We start from the raw sequence: 11,884 nt of genomic DNA on the forward strand, positions 1-11,884 counted from the left end.
AAAAAAGAAAAAGAAAAGAGAAAGGGGGGGAAAAAGAGTATTTGGAAAATGTTTCTGCATCCCACACAAATTCCATGAAATAATTATTGCAATACTACTACTACTACTACTACTAATAATAATAATAATAATAATAATAATGCAGATTTCAATATATATGACATATATTGTCGTATTTAAATATATATATATATAATTATATATATTGCATTTCAATTTTGGTCTAAAATGGCATGGTGGCTCATTTTCAAATTCACAATTGCAATTTTCATTTAATTTGCAAAAAATGCACAATTCCACGTTACTAACTCGCCCCACTAAAGACAGGTGTCAGTTCTGGCTGCACTACCCCCCCCACCCCCCAGTCCCCCTCCCTCTCCTCTCCTCTCCTCTCTCTTCTTCTCTCCCCTCAGCATTGCCCACACAAAGCAGCGGCGATCGAGCGCGCTTCGGCCACATTACTGTAGGAGAGAAAAGGCGCACAGGATCTTTGCCGCTCGCTGCAAACCTTCCCCGGCTTTGCTTGTCGTTTCCAGAAGGCATCACACATGCTGTTCTGCTCGGACGACACTTCAACCTATTAGGCTGCGTTTCCTCTCATTCTTCACTCAGCAGCACATGACGTGAATCAGTTGTTTGTTTCGGCTCCCGAAAAGTTTTTGCATGCTCATCCTCAGCAGCAGCAACAGCAGACATTGCACTTCGTTTCCAATAAACAGCGAGCCTTTTTGGTGCATGCAACTCCCCGACTGGGTTGGAGAGGAATCAGTCTGAGGACTGTGTCGAAAAGGGGAAGACTAAATTTAATCTGAATAAGAGAGAGAAAGAGAAGAGAGGGGAGAAGATGCATCCCGCTACGGACGAATCAGCAGCATATGCATTTGGTAGGTTTGCTATGAGAATACAGCCTCCTGACTCGCTATTAATGTTGAATAAAATTTTCATGAATGGCTGTTTGCAAACTTGCAAGACTTATCGCGGTTATCTTAGAAATTAATGAATGAGGGGGTGGAAAAAGTCCGTGTTCGCTGCACAGCCTCTAGAATACGATTCGCGTTCCTGATGCAAATCTTGCAGCTTATTTTAAAGGAAAGGTTTTGATTTAAAGCTGAGAAATAAAGCAACGCTGCTTAATTTAAAAAAAAAAAAATCATAATTAAGAATTATAAACACTCACCTTTATCTGTGTGAAACTGGATCCTCGCAGCGTCTTTTGGGACTGTTTCCACTTTCGCTGGATCTGTAAACGAAAAATAATAATGCAAGCAAAAAACATACATTCGGCTAATTTCTCTCAATATTAGATGTAATTTGGTTTGATACAACCACTGAGATTAGTAAAAGTAGCGGGGGGAAAAATGTGCAAAAGTAAATCCAACTCCTGCAGCTATCAAAGCTTTTTCCCATCCACGGTTGTGTTGAGCGAAATTAAAACAGTCATCAGTTTAAACTGCAGCTCGTTAGTTTGCTTGGTCGATGCGAGAGACGAGACTGAAGCTGTTTCCGTCTCGGATGGCTCCTCTAAATTGAATCTTATTTGAAGAGAGAAAAAAATCATACGCTAGGGGGCACCCATATACTGTAATACATCCTGAGACAATGCTGGTGGATAGGGTTGCTCTCTCTGTCGCCTAACACACTGACCTGGCTGGAAGTTCATCTCCACAGGCTGTGAAGTTTCACCTGCAGTTCAAAGCTTCACTCAAAGTGAAACAGTTTGGTGGCTTCTTGTCTTTGTATCTTTTTTTTTTTTTTTTTAAGGCTGGAAATGCTCATTTATCCCTACAATCACTAACACTTTTGGACAGGCAAACCGTCCGCGTCAATGAGTTGAATTTTTAAATAGACATTTACTCCTGCACAATGTCTTTAGTCAGGAAGTATCTCCACAAATGACGCCTCGTTTTATTCCCCAGGATGTGGTCTCGCTGCCTGTCCTGCATAGGTGGTGACTTCTGACATCTAGTGATAAATTTATATTTTTGGATGCAATCTCTGTTTCCTGCTTTTTTTATTATTATTTGACCACATGTAGACAAAGCTTTGACTTTTGGAGGACCAGATTTTGGCCCCTTGTGACCCAGTTGGATTAGAGGGGGAAAGATCTTTGTTTCCTCTGGGATGTGCAGACAGAAGATTTCAGTGCACTGCCATAACATCTTTACGACTGTGATAAACAGCGCCTGGTTAGAAGCACTTACAACCTTTTAAACCTGCATAGAACCACTGCAACTTCAATGAGCGTGGATAGCAGAATTTGATGCATGTTTTGTCAAAATGTGTGCAGAATTATTTTCCAGAAAAGCAACAACCTTATATAGTAAGAGAGACTTATTGGCTCATAATATGAGCTATCTCTGTATCTTGTAACATGATAATACACACTTCATACTGTTTTTGTTGTTGTTTTCACAAAAAGTTTTACTTTTAAAGCAATTCAAAGTATGTCACTGTAAAGTTGTCGCGGTAAAGTAGAGGCTCTGCACTTTGTATTGTTTACCTTATTTCACCTTTAGATTTCCAGTGCAACATCTAAGCTGCTGTAATTTAGAATACGGTATTGAAACTTAACTAAACATAGCCACTACTCCATCTGCTCCTGACTAAACTGAGCATTTTTGGTTAAGCTACAGAAAACAAATTCTGTATTGCATGCCCTGGGTTTATAAAATAGAATTGGACCACGAGTTATAGTAAACATTTACAGCAAAAACAATTGATGTTGAATTTTGCAGGGACTTCAAGCCTTTCCACTGTCATAAATGGTACAGCAGCATTATTTTAACATTAATTGGACAGCAAAACAGTGATACTTTAACAACAAACATTTTAGAGTGTAATCCATGTTCAGGAACTGGAACATCCTTGGATTTTCCACCATGTTTAATATACTGCAACCGGATACATGAGGAGGAAATTATTTTTCTTCACGTAATTCCTAAAGCTTTGTGGAGCTATATGTGTGCAGGCTTATATCTCATATAGTCTGAGGGATTTTGGTGGCTCTTTCTTTCAGAAAACGTCTCGTTTTAGGACCAAGCGGCCCTCCTCTCGACCTCCATGCTGGCTCTGGCAAGGTACCAAGTAGCACAAGTGCCGACTAGCCAATAGGGTTCAGGGGGAGGTCCCTGAGCTCTGACCAGTCAAACACACTCTCCTTCCTTATATGGCAGCCGATCTCCATGGTAACGTGTGCTAAGTTGCAGCAGTCGTGTCAAAGTTCACTATATAGAGAGCTCAGTGAGCTGATCAGAGAGAAAGCATTCTGCCAGCCCGGCTCCTACCAATCGCAAATCACTTCCTAACCTCCGCCTTTTTAACATATTTGATCACTTTGATTCTCCGCTGCTTTTTCCTATTATTTTTCAACGCACGGAGGAGGTTTTGTAGGTTGTGATCTTTGTTTTTTTTTTTTTTTTTTTTTTTTTTAGGTTTCTTGTTTTTACTGCTTTTGGTTTTTGGAGGGGGAAGAGAGTTGTCTTCATATTCCAAGCTCTCAAAACACAGAGCTTCAGCTGCGCGCTTGCTTGGCGCAACCTCACAAGGAGAAACGGGAAGAAGGCGCTGCTTATTCTGATTTTTCTGTCATCATTTGGCTGGTTTTCTTCAAGACTTGTGCTGGAACTTGATAGTAGAGCTGCTACAGTGTGTGTGTGTTCATGTGTGTGCTGCTGTTGGGAGCCTGCTCCATCATACCCAGAACAGTCCCATGCTACCTCGGTTGGTTCTTTTTGACATATTCAGCCTACCTTTCCTCCCATTGATGGGTGTGCTGGATGGCTGACTGTAAGCGCCCCTGGACTTGGCCTTTAAGCGCAAGGCAGCCGCTCAGCTCGCCGTCGCATCAGTTTTGAAAGCGTGCCTCCCCGGGCGTCTCCAACAGCAATAAAACCGACAGTTTTCGGGAGATCCGGAGTGGATCCAAACGCCAGGCTGTTACAGTCCCCCGAGTTTTTCCTTGAGACATTCTCCACCGCGGGCAGCAAACACGGCAGACAAAAAGTTTCTCTCCGTTGACTGATAGATATGGCAATGGTAGCGTGGAGAGGCTCCCAGGACGATGTGGCTGACACCCAAGGCGCCCTTTCCTCGCAGACCCAAGGAGGACTATCCCTTCCCACCCCTCAGCCGGGCCAGCTGAACCTGACAGCCTCCCAGATCGCCCCACCGACCCCTCAGACTCCGGTGCAGGGACCCCCGAACAACGCGCAATCCACGCCGACGAACCAGACGTCGCAGCAGCAGTCGGAGAAGCAGCCGCAGCACATCGAGTGCGTGGTGTGCGGGGACAAATCTAGCGGCAAGCACTACGGCCAGTTCACCTGCGAGGGCTGTAAGAGCTTCTTCAAGCGGAGCGTACGGCGGAACCTCACTTATACATGCCGTGCCAACAGGAATTGTCCGATCGACCAGCACCACCGCAATCAGTGTCAGTACTGCCGCCTCAAAAAATGCCTTAAAGTCGGCATGAGACGGGAAGGTATTGGGATTTTTTGGTTTTCCTAATCCGTGTGTGTGCTTGTGCGTTTGCAGACCACCCGACACGAACGCTTATGCTATTATGTCGTCCTCCATAGTCCTATTCTCCTATTCTTCCAACCCCCCCGACTGTTCCATGCAAGGGTGTGCGGCAGGAGCAGGCAATGGAGCCGCTCTCTGTGTTGTGCTGGAGACCAGGCTTTCTTTCTCCGCCTCACATCCAGCTCCACGCAGAGCTGCATTTAAAACAATATAAAAATGGCCGTGGTTTTGTTTTTATTATTATTATTATTAATAATATTAATATTATTGTTATTCAATTCGTGTGCAGACAGCACTATGAATCGATGTTACATTACATAGCCTCCTGCGCTGATATGGCGAATTATGGGATAGCGTGCTCTGGCTACATCTCTGTCGCTTTATTTTATTTCTCTCTGTGTGTAAAGCTGGACATTATCGTAAAATGTGCCCGCAAAACAAATGTAAGAAAAGCCCTGGGAAATATGTACATATAAGAAATAGCGAAAGTAGGCCTGCGTGTGTGTGTAAAATGGAGATGGATTGCTAAGTAGGTTAAGGGTTAAACATGCAAGGTCTGTCTTTGTGTTTCCTTCACAGCCAGCTAATGCTACTGTAGCTGATAGAAAAATATGTGCAAAATGGCACATTTCATTATTCAGAGCGTAATTTGCTTTATTACAACCTTATGGTTGTGTGCGTTAAACCCAGTGAGTGTATGTATGTGTGTGTTGATGACAAACTGTAAACATGCTGTTTTTAAATGTATTTTCTGTGCACTCTTAGTCCAAATTTCTGTATTTCTAAAAGGAAATCTCTAATTTAGTAGAATTCAGGCTTCAATATCTGTAGTTTCTCTTTTTACTGCAGCCGTGCAAAGGGGACGGGTGCCACCCACACAGCCACACCACGGTCAGTTCGCCTTGACAAATGGAGACCCACTCCACTGCCATTCCTACTTATCCGGATATATCTCTCTTCTGCTGAGAGCGGAGCCCTACCCGACGTCCCGCTATGGCAGCCAGTGCATGCAGCCCAATAACATCATGGGCATCGAGAACATTTGCGAGCTGGCGGCCAGGATGCTCTTCAGCGCCGTGGAGTGGGCCAGGAATATTCCCTTCTTCCCGGACCTGCAGATCACAGACCAGGTGGCTCTGCTGAGGTTGACGTGGAGTGAGTTATTCGTACTCAACGCCGCGCAGTGCTCCATGCCCCTGCATGTGGCTCCTCTCCTAGCAGCGGCTGGCCTCCACGCCTCCCCAATGTCGGCGGACAGAGTGGTGGCCTTTATGGACCACATTAGGATCTTCCAGGAGCAAGTGGAGAAGCTCAAAGCTTTGCACGTTGACTCTGCCGAATATAGCTGCTTAAAGGCAATTGTGCTCTTCACCACAGGTAAGAACAATAGACAAGCGCAAAGTTCACAGAGTGCGTTAATGTCACTAACCTGCACACACTGACATCAGCCAAAGCAGCGCTGACCCAAATATGTATCTGCAACTGGTTTAAGGCTGTTGCATGTGACATCAGCTTAAAGCTTCAGCGCTGCACTCACTCAGCTGCTCTTTGGATGTACTAACCTATTGAAATAAATACATAATTAGAGAACCGATTTATAAGACACACTGGGGTGCAGTGACAAGGAAACAGTCTCCCTTAAACGCAACCCTTAACAGTTGCCATAAGCATCATAAAAATCTATAATACAATATCAAATAACCTGAAGATTTTTTTCCCCCAGCCATTTATCAATGTGTTTATACCCCACGTCTTGTTTGTAGGAAATGACAGATATAAATGATGTCAGGCTCCAAAAGGAGAAGGGGGAAGGAGCAGGCAAGGAAAGACAAGCCTTAGCGTCCCATTTGCGCAACGTATATGAGAGCAAAGCGAAGGTTTTCAGCGCTCTCATGTCATCGACAGACACGTGAGACAAAAACGCGCAGGACTCTTAAGTAAACTGTAATCACAAAAAAATCCATGCCTCGTTCATGCAGCAGAGTGTGATATTGAGCAGTGATTGTTTTATTTATTATTATTATTATTATTATTATTATTATTATTATTATTATTATTATTATTATTATTATTATTAATTAGTATACGGTTGTGCCCATTTTTAACGGGGGTTTTCGAGGCCCTTCTGGAGTCCCTCCAGGCGCGGGGTCATGACCCAAAACTTCCTCCAGCTATTTTCTTACATTAGCCGCAGCTGCAGACGAGACAATACAAGAAAAACAACAAAATAGATTCTAAACGACACCTTGCAAGCCACCAGCCCCTGTATTCCGTGGTTTGCTATTGTCTTGGCATTTAAAAGAAATATCACATTTTCAGCTCATTGAACTTTAGTATTAGGCTTTTATAGAGCTATCAAGCCATAATTTGTCTTCTCCGCATACCTGAGTCCCAACTGAACATGAGCTGTAAGCTTGAATGACACGCCTTTTTGCTTCCTCGGTGGTTTGCTTGTTGTCATGCATAAACTTTACAAACTTAACCAATGCGCGTACAAGTGTTTTTTGGCACATTATCAGCTGCCGCCCACATGCAACAGCAGCGCAGATCCAGATTATGAGTCTCTGACTGTATAGTATGACGGTTATTCCGTAGGCTATGAGCCCCCTCTTTTTTCTGCTTTTGCTTAAATCTCAGCTCACTAAAGGTCAGTAGGTCTCCGTGTCTTTCCCTACTCCAGTCCCCCCCCCCCCCCCACCCCCCTTCTCTCTTTGCTCGGAGAAAGATGGGGCCATCAGAAAAAAAAACACTGCGTTCAGCTACGAATATGCTTAATTATTTAGTTCGCCTTTTAAATGGCTGCAGTCAGAGAAACAGAAAGCGATGAAAGGAGGAGGCAGAGATGGCTTTTTAATCATCTGCCTTTACGATGATGACGTGTTTTGTGTTACTTTATTGTTTTGCATTTTTTTAAAAACAGAATAATATATAGTCAGGCGGAGTTATTATCTACAGTACTTTGTAAAAAGAATAAACATAAAAATTTGTGTTGTGAATATTTTAAATACATACTTTGCATTTTAAAAATATTTATTTTAAAGCTATTTATTATATCACCTCAGTGGTGACCAAGCTCCTGGTGAGAGGAACACTTTATTAATGATTATTTGCTTTCCACCCCCCACTCCCCGCCTCCCTCCCTCTCAGATGCTTGTGGCCTCTCAGATGTGGCCCATGTGGAAAGTTTGCAGGAGAAGTCCCAGTGCGCCCTGGAGGAATATGTCCGGAGCCAGTATCCCAATCAGCCAACACGGTTTGGGAAGTTGTTACTCCGCTTGCCTTCCCTCCGCACAGTCTCTTCCTCGGTCATAGAACAGTTATTTTTCGTCCGATTGGTAGGTAAAACCCCCATTGAAACTCTCATCAGGGATATGTTGCTGTCGGGGAGCAGTTTTAACTGGCCTTACATGTCAATTCAGTAAAAACCAGGAAAGAGACGAACTTGAACGGGGAAAAAAAATGTAGGGGGCCTCTGAAGGTGTGTGTGTGCGGGGGAGGGGGGGATTCATTGATTATAGCTGCTTTTGTGGAAGGATTTAAAAACGGCTGTTACACGGGGCTGGCTTTCATGAAGAAAGACATAAATGACTGTGAATTCAACCCCCACCCCTCTACTCTGAGAGAAAAAAGAAAAATTAAGACATCCAACTGAACTTTCAAAATACAAGCTCCCACAGTGTTCAGCAAGAACAACATGCTCCTATTCATTTTTTTTAATGAAAGAAGAAAATGAGGAAAAAAAAGAAGGGATTTTTTTTTTTTTGTTGATCCTTATGAAAAAATTTTAAGTATTAAGTGCATTTAAAATGGAAAAAAAAAAATTGGGTTAAAAAAAGAAAAAAGTTAAGAAAGGGGAAAAAATTCATTTTCTGAAATGACTTGTCCTGTGTCCATGTATAGCTGTGTTTTTGTACTTTCTTTGTTCCTCCTTTCTGGTTACAAACCGGCCTATGTGATTTCTGTAGTTCAGGTGATGTTATTTTTTAAGACAATGATTTATTTTAAAAATGGTGAAATAATGTAAAGAAATAAATAAAAAAAAACAAACAAAAGGTTCTAAAGAGAATTAAAACCACAGCAATAGGAGAATAGGCTTAATGCTGCAAGCGCACTTATACACTTAGGAAGACCAATACCATGTGGGGCAAAACTAGGGAGGTGTTGAACTTTATGACCCATATTTTCATTATTTTGTGCTATTATGAAGTTACAGGAGCTGTTTTTTTAATTTCTTTTCTTACTAAAGAAACGTTGAATCTGCTTGCATGATTCAATCAGCCCCTCTCCCCCCCACTGCCCATCTCATCCAGCTGCAAATATCAGGCATTACTTCTTCAAATTGGACACACCTAAAAGGAAACTTTTAACATTTATTAAATTTGTTATATTTACAAGTCTCCAAGGCCTGCTGCTATAGAGGCAAACCAAGAGCACTGAAGAGCAACAGAAAGCATAACCCGGCTTGTTGTTGAAAAAGAAGTTGGAGAGGTCAAGGGGTCATAAAAGTTTTGAAGCAGGGCCAGAGCAGCGTTTAATAGCAGTATTATTAAAGCCTCCCTGAAATGTCACCCTTTATTCACTTCAAGCATTAAGTGCCTGACAAGAGCATGATGTGATTTCTTATCAAAACCTTGTTAAAAGTAGGCCTACAGAATTTTTTTGTTTTGATTTTTGATTTTATTTTTTTGCTTTTCTTCTTCAGAGGATGGGAAGGGGGGACGGAAGGAAATTAGATTTCAGTCTAATTTCAGTCGAGTTTCACTTGCAAAACACTGATTTAGAGGCAGTATTCTTGTAAATATAGGTCAGTTCATTTCGACAAGTTTGTTCCTTTATACAAAGTATATGTGATTAAGAAAAAAAATCTGTGGTTGCCATTTTTTTTTCTTTCTCGGTAATACAAACGTCTTCAGAATTGAGTGGCAGGTTTTAGCTGGTAGCACTGAAAGTTCTGTTTTTAATGTATATACATATTACTGCGAAAATGTTTTCTTTTTCATGTATATTTAGACTGTGAATGCATGGCCACAGGTCGCTAACCTATTTTACCTTTGATATATAAATGTAAATGTTTTCTCTATCTCTCTCTCTTATTCTCTCTCTTTCTTTTTTGACTGTATAGATATAATCTGTGCATTCAGTACACACTAGCCCTTGTATTTAAAGAGACAGAAAAGAGGGGAGCAAAAAAGGAAAAGGACGTTCATTATTAGGCTACAGACGCAAAACAGGGTGAGCAGATTTGTTTTGTTTTACTTTTATTTCTTTTCTCTTTTTTTTCCTTTTGAAAAAGAAAAAAGGAGCAAATATTTTAACTTTACTGTCATTGCTCCTTTGCTCTTTGACAGGTGCCGTGGTGTGCGTGTGTGCGAGAATGCGTGTGCGTAGCTGAGTGTGCGTGTCTGGAAGCTGCGTTTTGTCCTTGTTTTGAAGCTTTTCTTTAACACACACACACACCCACCCACGCACCTACACACACACACACATACACACACAGGGAGAAAAAGGAAAAAAAAAAAAAACACCATGTTGTGGTTGAACTGAAAGGGATTGAACACTGATGTTTGGCTGTTCGTGGCCACATATGGACCAGAGAATGATACATGATTGTAATTATGAACAGTTTAAACTGACCCACGTTTTTATATAAATATATAAAAATATATGACTGCAGGGTATTGATAACGTATAGATACTTTTTTTATGATTATCATTATTATTATTATTATTATTATTAATTGCAAGTGATATATGTGAGTGTGCGTGAAAGTTTATAGTTGAACACAATTCTTGTTTGTTTGTGTTAGCTTATTGTAAACAAGCATTCTGCTGTAAATTTGTTCTTGGTATTAAATTATAATTTATGAATTTGAAAACAGTTTTTCATGTTTTTTTTCTTTCTTTCTATATATATATATATATATATATATATATATATATTTGTGCGAATCTGCCTGCGCGTGAGTGCGTGCGTGATGCGTGTGTGGTCGCCGACGGGAAGGTTTGGTGGGAGGTTGGGGTGGGGAGGGGAGGGGGGGGGTGTACTGGAGTCAATTTGCTCTAGCAGGATGTTGCCCTTTTGCCCTGCGAAAGTGATTAATGAATTACAAAATAATTAATCAATCAGGCAAACGGCGGCCAGCTCGGCGCATCCACTTCTTTCCTTTAAGGCGATGCAAAAATTGTGATCATTGCTTCTGTTTAGTTGGAATAAGATAAGCGTGCTTTGTTTGTGTTAAACTTTGGAAAAGACAACATATCGTACTAGCACGAGAGACCGCTCAAAATACAGAAAATACACCAACTCAGCTTTCCCCAATGCTGTGCTTTATTTTATACACTCGCACCTCTCCGTGTGCAAGTATACATATTAACAGACCGAATTATACTGCAGCCAAGCGTCAAAATAAGGGAAGTCATATGAAAGAGGAAAAAAATAAGACGAGATGAATTCCTATACTGAGCTTACTGCGTGTTGTTGCGTTTTTGTGATTTTATTCGCGTCAATCGGAACTTCTGGTCCGTTCAGACGCCCTTATTTTTATTTATTTGTGGAATGTTGTGGTTTTCAGTTGCAGTTGCGCTCTAGGCACTCGTGTAACAGTGATGCTCTAACCCTTTGGCCTATCTGTAATTATTAGTGATATTGGCTGAGTTTGGGGAGTTAGGCTTGAAGTTGAATTAAAGAGGTTTAATCAGGATTGGTATTGAAGCCAAGCTTCTGCTGCTGGTGGTGTGTACAGGGTGAGTGCACGCGTGCGGGTTTGTTGGAGCTGATAATGAAGAAAATGATAATCACAATGCGCTGCTGATGGGCTTATTTTTGTTTATTTTTGCACAGAGCCCCATTCATCCACACCCGCTGTTTTCTCTGTCCATTTCAGCCCAAATGTCGCTGGACATGTGCGTTGTTAGACCTACAGTCGGACTGGGGCACAAGACCCGTTTAAAAGTCCAGACTCAAGTATATATTTTAACACGTTTTTTCCACCTAATTCAAATAATCTGGCTATACTGAAACAAAAAATAGACCTCACATAAAATTACAAGGCAGCAAAACTTTTTTTTATTTTTATTTAAATATGCTTTTACACTGAATTTCTATCCTATGTCACGTTCTTCTTAAGTGCACCATCTTTTCCCTCGAACTGCGCTCTGACAAAGGGCAGAAACTTAAGAGGTTTGCAAGACTTTTCAGGCAAAACTATCTTATTAAACTTGTCAGTTTCCTCAAAAACATTATCTACCACAAATGTACTGTGGTAGGTGATGCTTGAGTAAAACACACAGAATATCTTTTTGATATGTTTAAATTTGCTTCCATCCAATAAAAACTTCAAATTTTATAAAATTGAATTTTCTG

General features: G+C 41.3%; 1 protein-coding gene across 3 annotated transcripts; it reads left to right on the plus strand.

The window, feature by feature from the left end:
* Positions 1 to 391: 391 nt before the first annotated feature.
* On the plus strand, positions 392 to 10,397 carry nr2f2 (nuclear receptor subfamily 2, group F, member 2). 3 transcript variants are annotated; one of them, XM_032583443.1, is made up of 3 exons: positions 392 to 884; positions 5,371 to 5,898; positions 7,669 to 10,397. In XM_032583443.1, the coding sequence occupies exons 1-3, from the start codon at positions 845 to 847 to the stop codon at positions 7,941 to 7,943; spliced, it is 843 nt and encodes a 280-aa protein (XP_032439334.1). In that variant the 5' UTR covers positions 392 to 844; the 3' UTR covers positions 7,944 to 10,397. The 3 variants fall into 3 exon arrangements, with proteins under 3 accessions (XP_032439334.1, XP_032439317.1, XP_032439324.1); XM_032583426.1 differs by lacking the exon at positions 392 to 884 and adding an exon at positions 3,338 to 4,480 and having other exon boundaries at positions 5,353 to 5,898; XM_032583433.1 differs by lacking the exon at positions 392 to 884 and adding an exon at positions 3,338 to 4,480.
* The last annotated feature ends 1,487 nt before the right edge of the window (positions 10,398 to 11,884 follow it).

This window comes from Xiphophorus hellerii, chromosome 2 (assembly GCF_003331165.1).
Source record: "Xiphophorus hellerii strain 12219 chromosome 2, Xiphophorus_hellerii-4.1, whole genome shotgun sequence".
Taxonomy (NCBI): domain Eukaryota; kingdom Metazoa; phylum Chordata; class Actinopteri; order Cyprinodontiformes; family Poeciliidae; genus Xiphophorus; species Xiphophorus hellerii.

Coding starts and splice junctions, on each gene's coding strand:
- nr2f2 (XM_032583426.1), top strand. CDS start 4,027: ATGGCAATGGTAGCGTGGAGAGGCTCCCAGGACGATGTGGCTGACACC. Junction 4,481..5,352: donor AGTCGGCATGAGACGGGAAG/GTATTGGGATTT, acceptor CAATATCTGTAG/TTTCTCTTTTTACTGCAGCC. Junction 5,899..7,668: donor AATTGTGCTCTTCACCACAG/GTAAGAACAATA, acceptor CCTCCCTCTCAG/ATGCTTGTGGCCTCTCAGAT.